The following is a 24,002-nucleotide window of genomic DNA, read 5'->3' as shown; positions in this document are numbered from 1 at the left end:
CTTGTTATAAATTGTGATTCCTTAAGATTGATTGTACTTTCACCTAGTTTTTCTTTGTTAATTCGTTCCTATAGTATTTATTTTTTGGCTATAGATAACCAGAAGATAAAAGCTCTGACTCAATCTTTAGAGTCAGAGAGATACGAGCTTGGAGAGACAATTGGTGAAAGTTGTCAAAAAATTTCTCAGCTTGGAGAATCCGTGCCGAATCAAGAAGAAGCCCTCGACCTTTTTAGCAATATAAACAGTGCAGCTAAGAGTGGGACCGTTGCAACTGAACCTGCCTTTTCAGAATGTAATACCAGGGCTAGCAGTTTTAATCAAACAAATATCAAGGTAATGCCCATAATCTTGGTAATTTGTATGACGTCTTGGTTCGTTTTGTAAAAGCAATTCAATTCTCAAGCTTCAAACGCTGAGAATATATCTTCTCTGGTTAGCCGAAATTGGTTTTCACAATAGAAATCAAAGCTATTTCTTCCGCGGCTTTCCATATTTTCAGCAAAAAAATATCCCAGATAGTAAATATTCGGATATCAAATCTTTTTTATTTTGTTCCCCAAAACTTTTGTTTGAAGTCTATTTTCTTGTTGCTAGGGTGGGGGTGGGGTGGGGTTATTAGTGCCCATAGGATACTTTTTCTTTGTAGCATAATGTATTACATTTATATATCTAATGTCACAGAGGTGAAAAGGTGAGGCAGGGCCTTCTGGGCCATTCTGGGAAATTTGTTTTTTGGAGATGGACTGATAAGTACTGCTAAGAGCTTTGTTTTCAGTGATTTAAAAAGATAATATGTCTCTTTTTTCATATAAAATGTTAATTTAATTTAAATATATGTATAGAATTCATTTAAGCATCCGAGAACCCTATTGTAGAGGTTGTGGTGGCTTCAACCGCGTAAAAGATCAAAAGCTATGCTGAATTTTTATCGACATGAACAATAATACCGTTGTTAGTCCAGCTGATTTTTTTCATTAAGAAAATTATTAATGATTTCTTAAACAATACTATTTAATAAAAATTTTGGCTGAAATTATTTCTGAAATTTTATCTACTATCCAAATTTTAAATCTTAAGCAAAATACGGAAAAAGTGGGACACTAGACATCATTTTACAATTATTAGTATGTGCAATTTAACAGGAAGTCATTGGGGGTCTTTGGCACCGGTAGTGCCATTCCTTACTAAAAGTAAAGAGTGACATTAAAACTCAAAACGGACAGAAATTACTCTGTATATGAAAGGGGCTTTTCCTCCTCAACGCCCCTTTCTTGACGCTAAAGTTCGATTCTTTCTATTAACTCTACTTTTTAAAACAGTAAAAAACTTTAGCGTAAAGAGCGGGGCTTTGAGGAGGAAAAGCCCCTTTCATATACGGAGTAATTTCTGTTCGTTTTAAGTTTTAATGTCGCTCCTTAATTTCAGTTAAAAAGACTCTTTTTTTATTTAATTTCTGGACGTTTTTGAATTAATGCATGTTTTGATCTTGACTTTTAGTACATAAATAATTAAAACGAAATTTGAATATTAATTTTTTTTTGGCTAAATGGCTTTCTCATAGTTTTAATCGGAAGATTTTAAGAAAAAAGGAGTGAGGGAGGAAGCCTAGTTGCCCTCTAACTTTTTGATTTCTTAAAAAGGCAACTAGAACTTTTCGGTTGATCGACTCAAACCGTCGATCAAACTCGTGAGTGGTGACTCACGAGTTTGAGAAAAGTCGTTTAGAGCCTCAATTTTGGAGAAAAATTATGAGTTACGTCATATTTATGAGCATATTTCAAAGAAGAATTATATAATCCCCCCTCCCAAGGAGTGATCGTGTCGTTTTTAGTATAACTCGTGTAAAATTACGAAAGGCGTATAGCTAAGCAAAAAATACCAAGTGTAATGATTTTATTTCCATAGACTCATTGCACCTCTCGGTCTAGGTTGTTCACTTTCACCCATTGTAGATTCTAGGTCCTTGACCATCAAAATTGACAAGACCAATTCGAGCAGCTACTGGTTAAAATATCTTCTGTAATATGGATATTTTTTGCACAGATTCTTGTTTTTTAAAATGCTGCAGATCCAAAAGGTCTTTAGCAAAGGTTCAAAAATCAGTTGGCAGAGGGTTTTATTTCGCAAGCTTAACGAATTAATGTACCTGAACATACTGCAATTAAGTGTGCTTATCGTATTATTGCATTCATGTTAAATATGATGGCAACAGAATGTCAAAAGTTTAGCTTTTGGCTGGAACGATATGGAAGGGACAACTTTGAGACTTACAGAAATGACCAAAAGCTGGAATTTCTAAATTGTCAGCTTCTATTGGATAAACCAAGAAAAAAGAAGATAAAATTTTTAGCGAAACTTCAAAAACGATTTAGGAAAATGGGAAGGACTTCGAAGACATGGTAAAAATGAGACAGAGACTGGCCAAAGGTCGATAAAGAAGATACAGCCTACTGGTCAAAGGAGTCATCACTGGTAATTCCAAGACACTCTGATGCTGACAAGGACGTTTATTGTCTGGCTCTCTTTGAAAACAAGGAAGTATTAAATTGGAAGGAAAAATTTGCCTGAAAAGTACAACTGAACAGGACAAATGTCAACGGAAAAGTGAAAATGGAACTAAAAAAAATGGATGATGAGAAGTAAGGCAAAGACAATACTGTGCAAGCTATGTAGCTTGACTGGATGACACTAGATTGTACCCGGCCAACAAGCTCTACCGACTAAACTCCTAACAATAATTTTAAATCTATTGCATCTTTTTAATTTGTTTTGATATTCTTGTGATGTTTTTGTTCTTTATGTCGTGTGTATTAAAAATCAGCTCAATTTTCTTTTTAGCCCACTGACAAGCCAACATATCCTTCTGACTATGCTAAAGTATATAAGTTAATGTCTGAGAAAGAACTACCTGTGCCTATAGGCCTAGAGAAGTTCCGTTTTTGTCAGCCACTTTTGAACAAATGTCAGCAGGATTACGAAAAACAGACGAACGGCGAAGAAGAAACTGTATCTGTACAGAAGGCTTTAGACGAACTGAATATCTTACAAGAAGTACTTTTACCGAAGGCCTTACAAGAACCTGATACAGAAGAAAAGAAAGGAGAACTGTTAGTCGACCCTGATACGAGAAATGTGAAAGAAAAGTGTAATTTATTAGGAAAGGTGAGGTATGTCTTTTTTCCTTTTAACAATTATTTCATAACATTGCATTCAAATGTATGTTAAATATATACGCTTCTTGTGACTTTTCTTTTATCATAGTAATGGCTAGCTCCGGGTGTCGACACACGTTTTTCCCGACTTCTTGTCGTTTACAGCTTCCAACTTTTATAAAGAATCCCGAATATCGCAACAATTCGTTTTTAAGAAAAAAAAAAAATCGAAACAAATTTTACAAGAATTAAAATTTTCTTTTTCATAAATAAAATTGTTAAGATCGTCTGGAATTAATGTCATTAAATGCCAAACAATCAATTTAATTTTTTTAAGATCTATATGCAGTAAATTTTTATTCTTACAAATTCTGTCGGTCCCGGTTTTGCTACTTTAGGCACTTCCAGGTAAGCTAGGACGATGAAATTTGGCAGGTGTATCAGGGACCGGAACAGATTAAATTATAAATTGTCGTTTTCCCGATTTGACCATCTGGGGGTAGGGGGAGAGGTGGGGGGCCGGTTAATTCGGAAAAATAGAAAAAATGAAGTATTTTTAACTTACGAACGGTTCATCAGATCTTAATGAAATTTGATGTTTGGAAGGATATCGCGTCTCAGTGCTCTTTTTTTAAATCCCCACCGGATCTGGTGACATTGGGGGGGGGGAGTTGGGAGGGAGAAACCTAAAATCTTGGAAAACACTTAGAGTGGAGGGATCGGGATGAAACTTGGTGGAAAAAATAAGCACTAGTCCTAGATACATGACTGACACAACCGGAACGGATCCGCTCTCTTAGGGGTAGTTGGGTGTGGGGTTGATTCTCAAAAATTAGAAAAAATGAGGTATTTTTAACTTACAGATGGGTGATTGGATCTCAATGAAATTTGATATTTAGAAGGAGTGACTCAAAGCTCTTATTTTAAATCCCGACCTGATCTGGTGACATATTTGGGGGGGACATAAAATCATGGAAAACACTTAGAGTTGAGGGATCGGGATGAAACTTGGCGGGAAAAATAAGCAGAAGTCTTAGATACGTGATTGACATAATTGGAATGGATCTGCTCTATTTGGGGAATTGGGGGGGGGGGGTTAATTCTGAAAAGTTAGAAAAAATGACGTATTTTTAACTTAAGAAGGAGTGATAGTAACTTCATGAAACTTCATATTTAGAAGGATCTCGTTACTCAGATCTCTTATTTCAAATCTTAACCGGATCCAGCGTCATTGGGGGTGGGGGGACTGGAAATCTTAGAAAATACTTAAAGCGGAGAGATCAGGATGAAACTGGATGGGAAGAATAAAAACAAGTCTAAGATAGTGACTGACATAACCGGATCGGATCCGTTCTCTGTGGTGGAGTTGGGGGGGGGGAATTCGGAAACATGAGGTATTTTTAACTTACGAACGGGTCAATCAAATCAAATGAAATCAAATTTCATATTTAGAAGGATCTTGTGCTTTAAAGCTCTTATTTTAAATTCCGACCAGATCCTGTGACATTGGGGGGAGTTGGAGAGGGAAACTGGAATTCTTGGAAAACGTGAAAATTGGGGTATTTTTTATCTTACGAATAATTTTTATCTTTACGAATAGGTGATCGAATCTTAATTAAACTTGATATATAGAAGGATCTTATGTCTCAGATGCTCCATTTTCGACTCGAATTGGATCTGAGGACACAGGGGGCTGGAGGAGAGAAACAGAAATCTTGGAAAACGCTTAGAGTGGAGAGATCGGGATGAAACTTGATGGGAAGAATAAGTACAAGTTACATATACGTGATTGACACAATTGGAACGGATCCTTTCTCTTTGGAGGAGCTGGGGGGTTTTAATTTGGAAAAATTAGAAAAATTGAGGGGGGATGTGGAGGGGAAATTGGAAATCTTCGAAAACGCTTAGAGTGGAGGAATCGGGATGAAGCTTGGTGGATAAAATGAGCAAATGTTGTAGATACGTGATTGACGTAACTGTACTGGATTTGCTCTCCATGGGGAAGTTGGGGGGAGGGTTCAGTGCTTTGGCGAGTTTGGTGCTTCTTTGGCGATGAAAATTGGTAGGCGTGTCAGAGAGCTGCACAAACTGACTTGATAAAGTCGTTTTCCGAGATTCGACCATCTGTAGGCCTAGAGGGAGAGAAAAATTTGAGGTATTTATAACTTACGAGTGGGTAATCGGATCTTAATGAATTTGGATAATTTGAAGGACATCGTGACTCAGAGCTCTTATTTTAAATCCCGACCTGCATCAGGCCTCTGATTTTCCTTTTAAATCAATTTATTGATTCTTAGAATTTTGTTAGAGCTCATACAGTATGAGCTCTTGGCTCTTATTTCTTCTGGCCTCGTCACAAGTGCCATATGAGCTCTTAGCTCTTGTTATTGTATATGTTCTATTTTGATGAGTTGAGTAGGATTTTTTTTTTTTTTACAAAAAACAAAGTAAGCAAAAAGTTACTGCTACCTCACCTGAAATGCAAAACTTGTCCGTGGAGGTGATAGACAAAGTAAAATTCATAAAGTAAAAGCACACATGGCCACCGACACCACTAATACGATCACACTAAACAGTAAATATATATAAAAGACATAATTACTTTTTCCAGGAAGATTATATCCTCATTACCTCCACAATAAATAAATAAAAGTTCATATTCTACAAAAAATGTTCCTTAATGTTATTTTAAACATATGGGGGTCTCTAATAATATTAATATCACTAGATAAACTTTTCTATTTGTGTGTACCTCTATGAAAAATAGGAAAACGAAACGGGAGGAAATGCCTTTAGGTACATAGAAGTCAATGCTACCCTTTGTATCATGAGAATGAACAGCATACCTAATGCACTATAAATTACTATAAGAACGAGGCTGAATATCCTGCTGCAATCCAAAAATAAACCACACAGAATTCATGAATGTCTGCAGCCGGAAAAATGTTCAAAGTTGTGGAAATCTCCCTAAGAGGCCGACGAGGAGAAATTCCTACTGCATGATTTTGTAGAACTCTTATTGGTTTAAGGATGAATGTAAAAGTAGAAAGTAAAATCCGCTTATGCCACCAGAGGGAACCCGGGTATCAAGAAAAATACACCGATCTCCAGCCAAGTTTGCTGCTGATAGTATTCCCACCTACTGAGGCTGAATTGAGGTATTTAGGTATTACAGATTTCTGCAGTGTGTACCTGATAGTTGCCAGTGGAGTGCTTTATGTGGCAGCCGAGGATTATCCATAGGTAGTACGTGGCCAAGGTATATCCATCCACGAATTCTTATTACATATGTCACAAGAGGCTACCCGTTTTATCACGGTTGGGATTGTTGTTTATTCTCTGCTTCCAGTGGATGTCAATAATTCTTCTGAGATATGTTGTCTCAAAAGCAAGAATTCTCCTCTAATGTTCTCGGCTTAAGTGCCAGGTTAAAGCCGTAGGGAGAAACTTTGAGACTGCCAGACTTTCTGTAGTATATTTAAGGATCCATTAAATTGAAATATTCTTGTCATCTGTATTTTTATTGTAGATCCTGTATTTTTAATTATACCTCGTTGGTATTTGAACTGAACAACTTGTTCAAAATGTTGGTTTCTGCAAGCAATGATCTGGCGTGAGTCTGTTGTGCCCTTGAATTTTTTTTTTTTATTCGATAATTATTTTTCGGCTGACTTGAAACTTAAAATTAGTTGAAATCAATTTTTATAATAATTCAAACTCAAAAGCCCGAAAATTACTATTAAAGAATAAGTGAAACCCAGAACCAGTAGAAGTTAAATAGAGAATCATAGCAAACATAGAGATTACAGAAAGTGATGTAACTGAACAAATGAATCTAGGAACGATAAAAAATTAAGTTGAACATTCTAGTAAAACTTAAAAACGAAGAAATAAAAATACTACAAATAGTAGGTTGACTACTGTCATTTTCCTCCTCCCTTACCTGTAAAAGCCTATTGCCTATTACCGCGGTTACATTTATTTAAAATTATACGCGTCTTGCTTGAACAATCCTTAGAAAGAACTAATAAAAAAAAATGAATCTATGATATATAATAATATTAAGTGTTTAAAATTCAAGTAATTCAAGAGTGTGTTTCACTACAATTTTTGTTTTCCAATGTTTTTATTTTAAAAGAAAATTTTTGTAATACAATTAGTTTCAGCGGTTCAATACGGTTAATTAAATAAAATAGAACCAATTGTTTTTCAACTGAAAGTAAGGGGTAACATTAAACCTTAAAAACGAACAGAAATTATTGCTCCTCAACACCTCGCTCTTCACGTTAAAGTGTTTTCTATACTTTTAAAAAGACTTCTTATTGTCCTAATTAGCAATAGGAATTTTTTTATTGTTCTAATTAACAATACGACGACTCCTGTGTTTCACGAGTTGTCCTTTAATAATTGGGAAAAATTCAAACTTTATTGTAAAGAGCAAGGTGTAGAGGAGGGGTAACCTTCCTCACATACAAACAACTTTCTGTTTCTCCTTAACTTTCAGTTGAACAAATTTCTTTTTTTTATTTAATTTCTGATCATTCCCAGGAATAATCCCAATAATCCCAGGAATTTTGGCTTCTCTTCTACTGAGAGCCACTCCCTTTCCTCACGAAAAAATCTTCTAGACAATTTCTCACTGTGAAAATTCAATCCATGTGAAAATTTGCCCGGACAATTACCTTGAACCTTTCCACGCCTGAAATCGAGTCGGCAAAGAGAAAGTTAAACAAATAAAAACAGTTTAATATATATTTTATTTAAATTACCCCTCCCTGCAAAATTTCCCCTGAAAGCTCTCCCCCCCGGAAACATTCTTTCCCATGAAAAGTTATTCCCAAGGACAACCCCTCTCCCTGAAAAATGTATGCATAATTCCTAATAATTAATACTGTACGTAAACAATTGGGAAATTTTATAACTTCAATAACTTTTCCAGGGGTCTGTGGGGGGTTATGTTATCTCCAAAGGTGTATTTATTTGGCCGTTTAGCTATGCTGAAGAAAATGGCTATGTCATCGGACGATTTTGGGTCGAAGAGGGGCGTGTGAAGGGGACTAGTTGCCCTCCAATCTTTTTTTTTCACTGAAAAAGGGTACTAGAACTTTCAATTTCTGTTCGTATGAGCCCTCTCCCGATATTCTACGGTCATTAGCTACACATGATCATCACTGGAAAAAAACCTCTGTGATCTTTCTTCAGGAAGAAAATACGACATTCCACATTTTTCAAGAAAGGAGTTTCAAACTTCTACAGTTGGGTTCTCTACTACGCTGAATATGAAAGAATCATCAAAATTCTCTTAATTTTAGGGATGTTTCTTCTCTTTTTCGAAAATCAGACAAAGATTCGAAGTTTGTTTGTCTTTTGTGGGTAACACTAAACCTAATGAATTCTATATGATTGGAGCTTCGATTATTATTGAGACCGCGTTACTCCCTACCTACAAATCACTACCACGAACTGTTTGATATCCAGACGGTTCTTCTAGTATAATTCAAATGGTTCTATTTCTCTACTTTAAATCATCAATTTGCTTTCAACTGTAAAGCAGTGATAAAGTGAGAACTCCTAAAGTCCTCCATCTTTCAATTCTAGAGACGCAAAGGAAATTCCAAAGTTGGGGGAAATATATCAAGACTTACAGCAAGACTTAGAAAAAAATGAGACTATTCTAACGGATTCTTCTTTGCAAAGTGCTTTTGTGACAAGTGAGGGTGCTTTGGATCAACCAGTTGAAGTTGAGCATTGTTTGAAAGAAGACTTACAAAAGGTTCAGAATCAGCAATATGCAACAGTTAAAGATGCTGTTCTGTCAAGTAAGTAGGTTTGTTTCTTATCCTCTTAATAAATTTGAGTGGATTGTGCTATAGACTCTGTTAATTGAAACGAAAATCTTAACAAACGAAAAATACTGACTTATAAGAAAACTTTGTAATTTCGAAAGCCAAATAGAATCAGTACTGAATAATGACAGGTAGTGGAAAATATTGTTTATAAAATTTTTGGGTCCTCTAATTTGCAATTATTATAAATGATGATTCAATGTTTTGACAAGGGATTACAACATTCAAAAACCTTAAGAAAAAAACCCAAAAGTTTCGAGATTAGTACATATCGTTGTTAGAAATCGGGGAAGCTTCAATAATCCAATATCTTTGAAAAGACTTTAGTATAAAAAGACGTTAAATTGCGTAAAGAGCAAAAAACTGGTAATTGCAAAAATATTTGTATATGTTTTCACAAGAGACTACAACAATTCAAAACCTTAAGAAAGAAAACCGCAAGTTTGAAGCTAAGTAGAAATCGTTGTTGGAAATTGGTCTTGGTACAATAATCAAATTTTTTTGAAAAGACTCAGTATGAAAAGACATTAAATTGCATAAAGAGCAAAAAACTGGTAATTGCAAAAATATTTGTATATGTTTTCACAAGAGACTACAACAATTCAAAACCTTAAGAAAGAAAACTGCAAGTTTGAAGCTTAGTAGAAATCGTTGTGGGAAATTGGTCTTGGCACAGTAATCAAATTTTTTGAAAAGACACAGTATGAAAAGACATTCAATATATATCTATATATATAAAAATAAGTTGTCTGTCTGTCTGTGGATCAGGTGACGTCATGTTTCTGTGTCGGCTGACGTCATGAAATTAGTCGTCGTCATTTTTGCTATAACGGTGACGTCATTAATGGTATTTAAGACATGCGTTCACGGAAAAATGTTTAATTGTAAAATGACTGAAGAACCTACAATGGCAACAGCCGAGGAAGCTGCTCAAAGAGTCTATGCCAAAAAACTTGCTGCTGATAGAGAAAGTAAGAAAAGAAAGCGTGCCGAGGAATCACAAGAACAGCAAGAAAACAGGCTTGCAGCTGATAGAGAAAATAAGAAAAGAAAGCGTGCCGAGGAATCACAAGAACAGCAAGAAAACAGGCTTGCGGCTAAAGAACGCAAAACCGCGCAGTTAGATGAAAATCCACCTGCAAAGCGAGAGTCAAAACATATCAAAACTGAAAATGATAGCGATGATGATTGGGTTTGGGATTTTGACTTGGATAAGGTCATCAATGCCTACCAGATTTAAGTTAAAAAACAAAGGTTCGGCGATATGTACTTCATAGTGACGCTGAAAAATAAAGAAGAAAAAAAAACTGAAAAAATGTAAAAAACTAAAAAACTAAAAAGAAAAAACACTCAAAAATAAATCACAGACCGGGACACAAATGACGACCGACACAGAGGGAGTATAAATGACGACCGGGACGCAGGAAAACAACTACAACGGGGACGCCGGGGGCACAGGCGGGATATATAATTGACGACTGAGACACAGGGATTGTTTGAATAGAAATTACAGACCGGGACACAAATGACAACCGGGACACTGGGACACAGGGAATATAAATGACGACGGGGACACTCAAAGAGAAAATACAAACTGGGACACTAGGACACAAATGACGACCGGGACACAGGGAATATAAATGCTATTTATATGCACAGATAATGGGACAGCGAAGAATGTTGTATATTCGCATGTTTTACGTAGTTAAAAATATATATTTATATATATATCTCTATTCACAGGTGGGACACAGCTACAATGGCGCGAAACTAATATGGCGCGTAACGACTTACGCGCGCGGGGGGGGGGGTGGCTTGGGGGGCGCGAAGCGCTACGCGCGCGGGGGGGGGGGGTGGCTTGGGGGGCGCGAAGCGCCACACCAACTAGGTGTTGGGGTGGCGCGAAGCGAGTTGTGTGTATGCATGTTTGTTTGTTTGTAAAAAGAGTGTTTGCATATGACGTCATTATTAGTACATAAGGCTTTGTATATGCACAGACATATAAATATAAATGCTATTTATATGCACAGACAATGGGACAGCGAAGAATGTTGTATATTCGCATGTTTTACGTAGTTAACAATATATATTTATATCTATCTCTATTCACAGGTGGGACACAGGGACACAGCTACAATGGCGCGTAACGACTTACGCGCGCGGGGGGGCTTGGGGGGGGGCGCGAAGCGCCCTACCAACTAGGTGTTGGGGTGGCGCGAAACGCCACCCCAACAGCTAGTAATTTATCTTTGAGTGTCACGGTCGTCATTTCTATCTCCCGGTCGTTATTTGTGTCCCAGTGTCCCAGTCTGTAATTAATTTTTGAGTGTCCCGGTCGTCATTTATATTCCCTGTTTCCCGGCTTTTAGTTTTCTTTTTCTCCTTTATTTTTCAGTTTTTTTCCTTTTTTTAGTTTTTTTTCTTTTCCAGTTTTAGTTTTTTTTTTAGTTTTTTATTAGTTTTTACCTTTTTTTAGTTTTTTTAGTTTTTTTTTCTTTTTTAGTTTTTAGTTCTTTACCTTTTTTTGCTTTTTTTAGTTTTTTAGCTTTTTTAGTTTTTTTAGTATTTTCTTTTTAGTTTTTTTTGTAGTTTTTACCTTTTTTAGTTTTTTTCTTCTTTTGTATTAATGCTAAAGCCAAGGTTCAAACCTGGAGCCTCTCGGACCTAGAACGTGAAACATAACGCTTTACCAATTCAGACATTCGTTTTGAGCATCTTTCTCGGGTGTTGCCATTGTAGGTTCTTCATTCGTTTTGCAATTAGAAATTTTTCTTTCAACGATCTTCTTACAATGAAAAAATTGTCTTTGAACGATATTCTTAAATACCTGTGTCCTGGTCGTCATTTATATTCCCTGTGTCCCGGTCGTCATTTGTGTCCCGGTATCCCAGTCTGTAATTTCTCTTTGTGTGTCCCGGTCGTCATTTATATTCCCTCTGTCCCGGTCTGTAATTTCTCTTTGAGTGTTTTTTCTTTTTATTTTTTTTTTAGTTTCTTACCTTTTTTGTTTTTTCAGTTTTCTTTTTCTTCTTTATTTTTCAGCGTCACTATGAAATACATATCGCCGAACCTTTGTTTTGTAACTAAAATCTGGTAGGCATTGACGACCTTATCCAAGTCAAAATCCCGAACCCAATTATCATCGCTATCATTTTCAGTTTTGATATGTTTTGACTCTCGCTGTCCAGGTGGATTTTCATCTAACTGCGTGGTTTTGCGTTCTTTAGCCGAAGCCTGTTTTCTTGCTGTTCTTGTGATTCCTCCGCACGTTTTCTTTTCTTACTTTCTCTGTCAGCCGCAAGTTTTTTGGCATAGACTCTTTGAGCAGCTTCCTGAATGTATACCGGGATGACGACCGGGACACAGGGAATATAAATGACACAACTACAACGGGGACGCCGGGGGGCACAGGGGGATATAAATGACGACCGGGACACAAGGAATATAAATGACGCCCGGGACACTCAAAGAGAAATCAGAGACTGGGACACCGGGACACAAATGACGACCGGGACACAGGGAATGTAAATGACGACCGGGACACAGGGACATAACTACAAAGGGGACGCCGGGGTACACAGGGGGATATATAAATGATGATGGCGACTCAGGGAATGGTCGATTAGCAATCACCATCAACAAAGCTCAAGGGCAATCATTAGAATCATGAGGTATAGATCTGAATACGGATTGTTTTACACAACTACAATGGCGCGTAACTATTATGGCGCGTAACGACTTACGCGCGCGGGGGGGCTTGGGGGGGCGCGAAGCGCCCCCACCAACTAGGTGTTGGGGTGGCGCGAAGCGCCACCCCAACAGCTAGTATATATATATATATATATATATATATATATATATATATATATATATATATATATATATATATATATATATATATATATATATATCTATATTCACAGGTGGGACATAGGGACACAACTACAATGGCGCGTAACGACTTACGCGCGCGGGGGGGCTTGGGGGGGCGCGAAGCGCCCCCACCAACTAGGTGTTGGGGTGGCGCGAAGCGCCACCCCAACAGCTAGTATATATATATATATATATATATATATATATATATATATATATATATATATATATATATATATATATATATATATATACTAGCTGTTGGGGTGGCTGTTGGGGGACTAAAATCGCCATATTAGTTTCGCACCATTGTAGTTGTGTCCCTGTGTCCCACCTGTGAATGTAGATAAAAGAGAGAAGATTTCTCTTTTCGTTATAGTTATATATATGTTTTTAACTACGTAAAACTTGCGAATATACAACATACTTCGATGTCCCATTGTCTGTGTATATAAATAGATTGTCAGGTTTACCGACTCTTGAACATGCAACATAAAATTGTCCATGGGAAAAACAATCCGTATTCAGATATGTACCTCATTATTCTAATGATTGCCAGATTGCCCTTGAGCTTTGTTGATGGTGATTGCTAATCGAACATTCCTTGTGTCCCGGTCGTCATTTATATTCCCAGTATCCCGGTCGTCATTTGTGTCCCAGTGTCCCAGTCTGTAATTTCTCTTTGAGTGTCCCGTTCGTCATTTATATTCCCTGTGCCCCGGTCGTCATTTGTATCCCGGTGTCCCGGTCTGTAATTTATCTTTGAGTGTCCCAGTCGTCATTTATATCTCCCGGTCGTTATTTGTGTCCCAGTGTCCCAGTCTGTAGTTTCTCTTTGAGTGTCCCGGTCGTCATTTATATTCCCTGTGTCCCGGCTTTTAGTTTTCTTTTTCTCCTTTATTTTTCAGTTTTTTCCTTTTTTTAGTTTTTTTTCTTTTTCAGTTTTTAGTTTTTTTTTAGTTTTTTTATTAGTTTTTAGGTTTTTTTTTCTTTTTAGTTTTTGTTTGTAGTTTTTACCTTTTTTTTAGTTTTTTAGTTTTTTTCTTTTTTAGTTTTTAGTTCTTTTACCTTTTTTTGTTTTTTTTTAGTTTTTAGCTTTTTTAGTTTTTCGTATTTTCTTTTTAGTTTTTTTTGTAGTTTTTACCTTTTTTAGTTTTTTCTTCTTTTGTATTAATGCTAAAGACAGGGTTCAAACCTGGAGCCTCTCGGACCTAGAACCTGAAACATAACGCTTTACCAACTGAGCTACTTCGGCTTGAATACATTCGTTTTGAGCAGCTTTCTCGGGTATTGCCATTGTAGGTTCTTCAGTCATTTTACAATTAGAAATTTCTCTTTCAACGATATTCTTACAATTAGAAATTTGTCTTTGAACGATATTCTTAAATACCTGTGTCCTGGTCGTCATTTATATTCCCTGTGTCCCGGTCGTCATTTGTGTCCCGGTATCCCAGTCTGTAATTTCTCTTTGAGTGTCCTGGTCGTCATTTATATTTCCTCTGTCCCGGTCGTCATTTGTATCCCGGTCTGTTATTTCTCTTTGAGTGTTTTTTCTTTTTAGTTTTTTTTAGTTTCATACCTTTTTTGTTTTTTTCAGTTTTCTTTTTCTTCTTTATTTTTCAGCGTCACTATGAAATACATATCGCCGAACCTTTGTTTTTTAACTAAAATCTGGTAGGCATTGATGACCTTATCCAAGTCAAAATCCCGAACCCAATCATCATCGCTATCATTTTCAGTTTTGATATGTTTTGACTCTCGCTGTCCAGGTGGATTTTCATCTAACTGCGCAGTTTTGCGTTCTTTAGCCGCAAGCCTGTTTTCTTGCTGTTCTTGTGGTTCCTCCGCACGTTTTCTTTTCTTACTTTCTTTATCAGCCGCAAGTTTTTTGGCATAGACTCTTTGAGCAGCTTCCTCGGCTGTTGCCATTGTAGGTTCTTCAGTCATTTTACAATTAAACATTTTTCCGTCCATGATCTTCTTACAATTAAAAATTTGTCTTTGAAAGATTTTCTTAAATACTTTTAATGACGTCATCGTCATAACAAACATGACGACAACTAACTTCATGACGACATGATGACATGACGTCACTCGGCAGACCCACAGACAAACAACTTATTTTTATATATATAGATATACTAGCTGTTGGGGTGGCGCTTTGCGCCATCCCAACACCTAGTTGGTGAGGGCGCTTCGCGCCCCCCAAGCGCTTAAGTCGTTACGCGCCATATTAGTTACGCGCCATTGTAGTTGTGTTCCTGTGTCCCACCTGTGAATATAGATAGATATATATATATATAATAGCTGTTGGGGTGGCGTGGAAGCGCCACCCCACACAAAGTTGGTTGGGGCGCTTCGCGCCCCCCCCCTCCCAAGCCCCTCCGCGCGTGTAAGTCGTTACGCGCCATATTAGTTATGCGCCATTGTAGTTGTGTCCCTGTGTACCACCTATGAATATAGATAGATTTATATATGTGTTTTGAACTACGTAAAACTTGCGACTATACAACATTCTTGGCTTTCCCATTTTCTGTGCATATACAAAGCCTTATTTACTTATAATGTCGTCATATGCAAACGCTCTTTTTACAAACAAACAAATATGCATACACACAACTCGTTTTTATATAGATAAATAGATAGATAGATACAATACAAATTAACTGCGTAAAACTTGCGAAGATACAACATTCTTCGCTGTCCAATTGTCGCTGCATATAAATAGATTGTCAGGTTTACCGACCTTCGAACATGCAACGTACAATTGTCCATGAGAAAAACAATCAGTATTAAGATCTATACCACATTTTTCTAATGATTGACCTTGATCTTTGTTGATGGTGATTGCAAATGCTAATCGAATTGGGTATTGTAATCTTTTAAATTGAAAAGGCAGATCTGTTGGAATCATGGGAATGCGTGGAATAAGAACAGACTCACCCTCAAAAGGCCCTGTCAAGATTGTGGCCTCTATTACGTTTTCCATTTTTTTTTTTACGGCAAGTCGCATGCCATTGCAAAGCTTTGGTGGGTTGATATTTCTTAACAGTATTATTGGTACGCCTATCTTTAGTTGTAGCACGTGTGGTGGAAACCCTGAAAGATCCACGGAATTTAAAAATTCAGATGGATAATTAACCGCCTCATTTGGTTCCAAAACTGTGTCGACTGACTTGTAAAGGACTGTCTGGTCTCGAATCTTGGTCAAAACAATATGTTGATTTTTGGGTGCAAGAATCGCTCTTTCACTTAGCCATTTATTATTTTGATAATTGTTTAGAATATTCGGAAATACTTTTTCAATCAATTCATTTTTGGACGTCACTAAATTACAGAATTCAGCAGGTAGTTGTATACGTCCTGAAATTGAGTCTACTGGGAGCTTTCCGTTTCCAATTGCCAGCAATTGATCTGAAAATGTTTGACCAGAGTCATCGTTTTGCAATCGAACACGCATATTTGTAGTTAATTTTAATGTTTTTACGTGTGCCCATAAATTAGAATTTTTCAAGCAATCATTCATTTCGTCTGCAGGGGTTGATCTAGGTATTATAGGTAATGTTTGCCTGTAATCTCCCGCAAGCAATATTAATGTGCTGCCAAAGGGTTTCGAATTCCCTCGCAAAACTTTCAAACATTGATCCAGAGCCTCGAGCGATTTTTTGTGTGCCATTGTGCACTCGTCCCAAATAATAAGTTTGCATTGCTGCAATACTTTACCCATCCCAGTTGATTTGGAACTATTGCACGTGGGAGTTTCTGTAGAATGCAAATTCAGAGGCAATTTCAAAGCGGAATGAGCAGTTCTTCCACCAGGCAGCAACGTTGCGGCTATTCCGGACGACGCAATTGCCAACGCTATATCATTTTTTGATCGAATTGATGCCAGAATCAATTTTATCACAAACGTTTTACCAGTACCTCCTGGCGCATCCAAGAAGAAAATTTCTCCAACGTTGTTATCGATACAATGCATTATCGTATCATAAATGTCTTTTTGTTCCGACGTTAACTTGGCAATGTTATTTTGTACATGCGAAAATAGATCATTCGTACTGTAACTTTGTTCACGATCCAATTCTACACATGTCGAAACAGCAGCGGTACGATTATGTGAAGGCATTCCCAAATCCTGAAGAGGTTTGTTTGCCATACATACGCACAAATCTTCTATAATAACTAAAGTGTAGTTATAAATTTCTGTTGTAAAATCAAAAGTCATATCTGAAGTCTCTAACCGTTTTCGATGGAGTATATCTTCGGACATTTTTGATTTATATTTTTCCCATAACTGTGTAGGAGCTGATGGGGAGCAAGTTGTTAAAATGATGCCAAACAATGCACGAATTTTACTTGGAGTTGACGTTTCGCACGCGTCATTGATGCAGTTATCCCAGTGTTGGTCATTCTCCAATAAATTCAGAGCTTGGCATGCACTACGGTAAGTGTCATGTATAGTACCGTTTACAGTTCTCAAATACTCAAAGGACATCGGACCGGGTACATTCACCAAAAGCAGGCGTAGAAAGAAGCATTCATGTTGATTGGGGTGAACGGTGTAGAGTCTTCCTATCGTGGTATCTTTGAAGATGGTAGGTTGGCCGTCGACTGACTTTCCCTGTTTTCGACGTGCAAATACTTCATTTTTAGTATTCCACGTGTAATACGAAGGCACTTCAGTATACAGCAGTTTTTTTGCAAAAGAATCATTTTTGCATAGCGAAAAGAAAGCAGTTAACTTTGTATCCGGTGGATCCAGAGCTCTTTGTTGCACGTTGGATTCCGAAAAATAAACACGTTGACCATTCTGTAAATGTACCGCTAAGTGAACAACAGCTGGACTACGTTCATGTATCGGAAATGAAAGAATTCGCCAAACAGCTTACTGCTTATGTATCTTCCAGCCTGATATTGTACGATTTCGTCGATATCTTTGATTTCGGACTACAAGCCAAAAACCATGTCACTGCCTTTGTTGACGTTTTTACATATGTATTTGATTGCCTTTACGGAGTTACAGTATTCAACGTTTATGTGTGCATTAAATTTTTTTGATAATAATGAGGAATATGGAACAACCCGCTGGTTATCTACTTCGATGGTGGTACCGTTACGCTTCTTTATTATTGCTGTTTTACCGCCATCTTCAGTAGATCTTCTTCTATATTGTGCGTAACCTTCATTGCCAGTAATTGTGTTGGATACTAAAAGTCGAGGATATTGCTTTGTGCACCTTCCTTTGGCCATGCATAGTGAATTTTCGTTCAGTGCATCGTAAGGTCCATGTATCATATTTTTTACAACAATATCATATAATCATATCACAATATCAATATCATATCGACATTTTCATCAGGTATTTCAGCGGGAATGACATCATCAATTTTGTTAGAAGTAATTTTATTATGTAGCCAGATTAGTATATGTGCGTGTGGCAAACCTCGTTTTTGCCATTCCACTGAGTACATCCAGCATCGCACTGACCCAAACACTTCAAGTTTTACTATGTAGTTTATCAGTGATTTCAACTTTTGCCGGAAGACAAGGGCCGTAATGTCATGTCTATGAACCGCCGATTGTCCTTGAAGTAAAAGCTGCTGTATCTCGTCCCAAGATTGATTACATGTAAATGTAATAAATAAATCTGGACGACCATAGAGACGAACATACGCAATAGCATCTTGAGCATATTCATGCATATGACGGGGACTATCAGCACATGACGAAGGTAAAATCGTTAATCTTCCAACGTTTGTGGTATTACCGTCATTTACAACTGCATCTCTCAAATGAATGTATTGTTCAGAGCGGAGCTTGGTCTGATTCAGACGGATATATAGCAAACGTTTTGATTCATTTTTTCCATACATATCAACGACATATTGGTGAAACAATTGACGGCATTTTAAAATATAATTGTCTTCATCCTGCCGAATCATTAGCCTTTAGGAATAATAATGGATTGCACTGCATTTCTTATTCATTTCTTTGTTAGTGGCTGGATTCATCAATTTAATATTAAAGTGATAGCCGTCGGCTCCATCCCAAAAAATGATAGGATATTGTAGGGCATCGTAGCATCGATGAATTTCAGCAATTCTTACCAACTGAGCGTTTCGCTTATGAAGAATAACATTTCGAGGTAAAAACTAATCACCGACCATAATGATTGCCACTTCGTCGATAGTTGGAGCATTGTATCTACGAACATGTTGGCCAGGAGGCGTTTTGTCAGCGGAAATAACAATTTTATGCGTATCAGTAGGCATCAAATCGATGACTGTTCTGAACAGACGAACTAAATTATTATTTCCGTGGAAAAGATGTTGCAATTGGGAAACGATTGTCCTTTCAACGTTGGGAGAAATTTTGCAACGTGCTTTCAATTCAGAATTTCTATCACTGAGGAAGTACAATTGTAAAAATTTATAATTCTCGCCTGAGAATGGTAGAAGGGACCCTGCTCTATGATAAATTTGCCCTTTTACTTTGAAAGTAGGCATAAATTGATCTGGATTTTCGATTTGGGCACCAAAAAACGTCATTTGGAAACATGAGTTGTATTTTCTGATCTGTGATAAAAAACGCTTAGATTCTGACGTAGTTCCAGTAAGCAAAGTCTTCAATGGCTCTGGTGGTGCAGCCAATAGAGGAAGTTTAACTTTTCCTGAGGCGCAACACATTCCCATTGTTTCACCATTGAATTTCAAGGCCTTGCAATAGGGAAAAATTTTAGACATAGTCCCGATTTGAACACATCTACTCAAGCTATAATCATCGTCATAATGACGACATGACGACCTGATGACATGACGTCACTTGATTACATGACGTCACTCGACACACAGACACACAGACAACTTATTTTTATATATATAGATATATGTTTTTAACTCCCGGTGTCCCGGTCGTCATTTGTGTCCCGGTGTCCCGGTCTGTATATACATTCGTTTTTGAATTGGTCTTTTTTTAGTTTTTAGTTTTTTACCTTTTTTTAGTTTTTAGTTTAGTTATACCTCATGATTCTAATGATTGCCCTTGAGCTTTGTTGATGGTGATTGCTAATCGAACATTCCCTGTGTCCTCGTCGTCATTTATATATCCCCCTGTGAACTAACCCCAACAAAAAAACTAAAAAACAAAAAAAAAACTTAGTTTTTTCCCTGTGTCCCGGTCGTCATTTGTGTCCCGGTGTCCCGGTCTGTATATACATTCGTTTTTGAATTGGTATAGAATGAAATAAATTTTTGTGTTTTTCCCCTTTTTTTCTTTTTAGTTTTTTTTGGTTTTTACCTTCTTTTGGTTTTTTTTTAGTTGTTTTTTTTCTTTTTAGTTTTTTTTTGTAATTTTTACCTTCTTAGTTTTTTTTAGTTTTTTTTTAGTTTTTTACCTTTTTTCTTTTTTCAGAGTTCTTTTTCTTCTTTATTTTTCAGCGTCACTATGAAATACATATCGCCGAACCTTTGTTTTTTTAACTAAAATCTGGTAGGCATTGATGACCTTATCCAAGTCAAAATCCCAAACCCAATTATCATCGCTATCATTTTCAGTTTTGATATGTTTTGACTCTCGCTGTCCAGGTGGATTTTCATCTAACTGCGCGGTTTTGCATTCTTTAGCCGCAAGCCTGTTTTTATGCTGTTCTTGTGATTCCTCGGCACGCTTACTTTTCTTACTTTCTCTATCAGCCGCAAGCCTGTTTTCATGCTGTTCTTGTTATTCCTCGGCACGCTTTCTTTTCTTATTTTCTCTATCTGCCGCAAGTTTTTTGGCATAGATTCTTTGAGTAGCTTCCTCGGCTGTTGCCATTGTAGATTCTTCAGTCATTTTACAATTAAAAATTTCTCTTTCAACGATCTTCTTACAATTAAATTTTGTCTTTGAACGATTTTCTTAAATACCTGTGTCCTGGTCGTCATTTATATTCCCTGTGTCCCTTTCGTCATTTGTGTCCCGGTATCCCAGTCTGTAATTTCTCTTTGAGTGTCCCGGTCGTCATTTATATTCTCTCTGTCCCGGTCGTCATTTTTGTCTCGAATTTCTGTTGGAGTGTTTTTTCTTTTTAGTTTTTTTTTTTAGTTTTTTACCTTTTTTCTTTTTTCAGTTTTCTTTTTCTTCTTTATTTTTCAGCGTCACTATGAAATACACCTCGCCGAACCTGTGTTTTTTTTTAACTAAAATCTGGTAGGCATTGATCACCTTATCCAAGTCAAAATCCCAAACCCAATCATCATCGCTATCATTTTCAGTTTTGATATGTTTCGACTCTTGCTGTCCAGGTGGATTTTCATCTAACTGCGCGGTTTTGCGTTCTTTAGCCGCAAAACCTGTTTTCATGCTGTTCTTGTGATTCCTCGGCACGCTTTCTTTTCTTACTTTCTCTATCAGCCGCAAGCCCGTTTTCATGCTGTTCTTGTAATTCATCGGCACGCTTTCTTTTCTTACTTTCTCTATCAGCCGCAAGTCTTTTGGCATAGACTCTTTGAGCAGCTTCCTCGGCTGTTGCCATTGTAGGTTCTTCAGTCATTTTACAATTAAAAATTTCTCTTTTAACGATCTTCTTACAATTAAAAATTTGTCTTTGAAAGATTTTCTTAAATACTTATAATGACGCCATATACTAAGCATCGTCATAACAAACATGACGACAACTAACTTCATGACGACATACACCTCAATCCTTATAATGACGTCAGTCGACAGACACACAAACAAACAACTTATTTTTATATATATAGGTTGTAAAAAAAGGAAGTGATCAAAGATGGGATTTGTAAGGCCAAACGAGAATAAAACAAACAAAGCGAATATTTCGAGAGCACAACCGCCTCTATTCTCCAGCCTGAAACAAAATAATATATTCAACTAAAGTGCCGAAGAAAAAACTAACGAAACAAACGCAGAGAGTCAATGTGGAAAAATCAATGAAAAAAAAACACTAAAAATTTAAAACATGAATAAAATTCAATAAAAGCCAAAAATTACAAGAATTAAAACCAAATACCTAACCACCATAACGCGAGTCATTCGCCAATGTCTGGATTTGAACAAAATCCAAAAAATTTATGAACTGCCATCGACGGATACTAACGAACAACTGAGAAACAAAAGTTACATTCATTCACTCAAAACAAAATGAACCAGCAACGAAATAAGTTGGAGAACTATATCATCTGGTTTTCTATTTTAATAATTGTTTTCCTTGCAGACAGCCTTTGAGACCTAAGGGGTTTTTGACGTATTTTATTATATGATTGGGAAGGTGGCTCGAGGTTTATTACAGGGACTACTAAATTATTGACTTCTCTTAAGAGAAGACCGACATATGATTCATTTATTCTATAATCATTGTAATCTCAGTTCAAACCTAGACCGCAATGCTGATATTAAAACATTTCAACAACTTCCCCCTGTGCTGGACAATAGTTTTGTCATGTAAAATTAAACTAGCTTGGTTAAGTGGAATAGTATGTTCTGGGTGATCAAAGATGTGTTTTGTATTGGCAGAGTCAAAATTTTCTGGTCTTTTCGCTTGTTAAGGGTGTTATTAATTGTGGTAGTGCTGATTCAATCTATCCGTAAGCCGTTTGTCAGTTCTTCCGATGTACCAAAGACCGCACGAGTATGGAATTCTGTAGACACCAGAGTTTTCACCTTTCGGGATTGGGTCTTTACCTTGATAAATTTGGGAACAAATAGTTTTACTGGGTCTATAATAAGAATAAATGTTTTTTTTTGTTTTTTTTTTATCTTTTGAAATGTGTTCTGAAACCCCTTGTACGTAAGGGAAAGCAAGGTAAAAGGGATCTTCCCTTTGGTCTGTCTTAACTGTGTCTGTCTAATAACTTTTTAGTATGTTTTTCAATTACAGAGTTTATTAAACTAATTTGATAACCATTGCCAAATAAAACATTCCTAAGGTGGTTGAGGTCTGAATCCAGGAAAGGTGGTGAACAAAGCTGCAGTGCTTTATTGACTAGAGAAGGGACGACTCCTCTTTTAACCGCAGGAGAATGATTAGAGGAATAATTTAAGTAACTGTCACTATACGTAGGTTTTCTATAGAGCCCAAACTTGGTCTAATATAGATCCCAAACTCGGCACCAGAACATCCAAGAAAGGAAGATGCCTATCTACCTCTGATTCCTGAGAAAATTTGAGTTTTTGATCGCAAGTGAAGAAAAGACTCCAAAGAATCTTCACCATGCTCCCATGAATAAAAAATATTATTTTTAAAACGAACCCAAAATTCGGGTCTACAAATACTTATTGAAATAGCCATTTCTTCAAGGTCTTTCCGTGAAAACACCAGAACTCTATTGGTGATAAAGAATTCCCATTGGAAACCCATATTTCTGTTTATAAAAAATGCCTCTATAATGGAAGTAAAAATAAGTTTTGTTGCAAAGGGCTGTAAGTTAAAGGAGTGTCTGATTCGAAATTTTCGATTTTTCTGATACAGATGGTTTAGAACTGAGTTTATGCTCCAAAATGAGTTCGGTCTTTTGGGATCACAAAAGGCCGTCCTTCCCCCCTTAAAAGGCCGTTACCGTAACCCCTTAGGTCTCAAAGGGTGGCTGCAAGGAACAAAATTGTTCAAATCAGAAATCACAATATAGTTCTCCAACTCGTTTAGTTTCTAGTTCGTTTTGTTTTGAGTGATTGGATGTTTTCTTTTATTTCTCAGCTGTTTGCTAGTATCCGTCAATGGCAGTTCATAATATTTTTGGATTTTGTGTAAATTGCGGATATTGGCAAACGAATCGCTATATGGTTGTTAGGTATTTGGTTTTAATTCTTATGATCTTTGGCTTTTACTGAATTTTATTCATCTTTTAAAGTTTTTGTTCTTTCATTGGTTTTTTGTTTTTGTATTTTTCACGTTGACTTTCTGTGTTTCTTTTGTTGGTTTTTTCTCCAGCACTTTCCTTGAATATATTATTTTATTTCGTGCTGAAGAAGAGAAGTGGTTGTCCTCTCGATATATTCGCTTTGTTTGTTTATTCAGTATACTCGTTTGTAACTTAAAAGCTCTATTTTTGATCGTTTCCCTATTTATACATTATGGCAGGCCAATGGGGTTTATGAATATATATATATATATATATATATATATATATATATA

The 24,002-nt window shown here is 36.7% G+C and overlaps 1 protein-coding gene across 1 annotated transcript in view; it reads left to right on the top strand.

Moving 5' to 3' along the window:
- LOC136029535 (uncharacterized) overlaps positions 1–24,002 on the top strand; it is a 327,964-nt gene that overhangs the window by 48,776 nt on the left and 255,186 nt on the right. Inside the window, exons 6-8 of the mRNA XM_065708005.1 lie at positions 95–336; positions 2,842–3,170; positions 8,754–8,974. Of these exons, the coding sequence (XP_065564077.1) occupies positions 95–336; positions 2,842–3,170; positions 8,754–8,974 (792 nt within the window). The remainder of the gene's footprint in view (positions 1–94; positions 337–2,841; positions 3,171–8,753; positions 8,975–24,002) is intronic.

The sequence above is a fragment of the Artemia franciscana genome, chromosome 7, assembly GCF_032884065.1.
Source record: "Artemia franciscana chromosome 7, ASM3288406v1, whole genome shotgun sequence".
NCBI lineage: Eukaryota > Metazoa > Arthropoda > Branchiopoda > Anostraca > Artemiidae > Artemia > Artemia franciscana.
The sequence above is the reverse complement of the archived record's forward strand: the minus strand, read 5'-3'. Positions and strand labels throughout refer to the sequence as shown.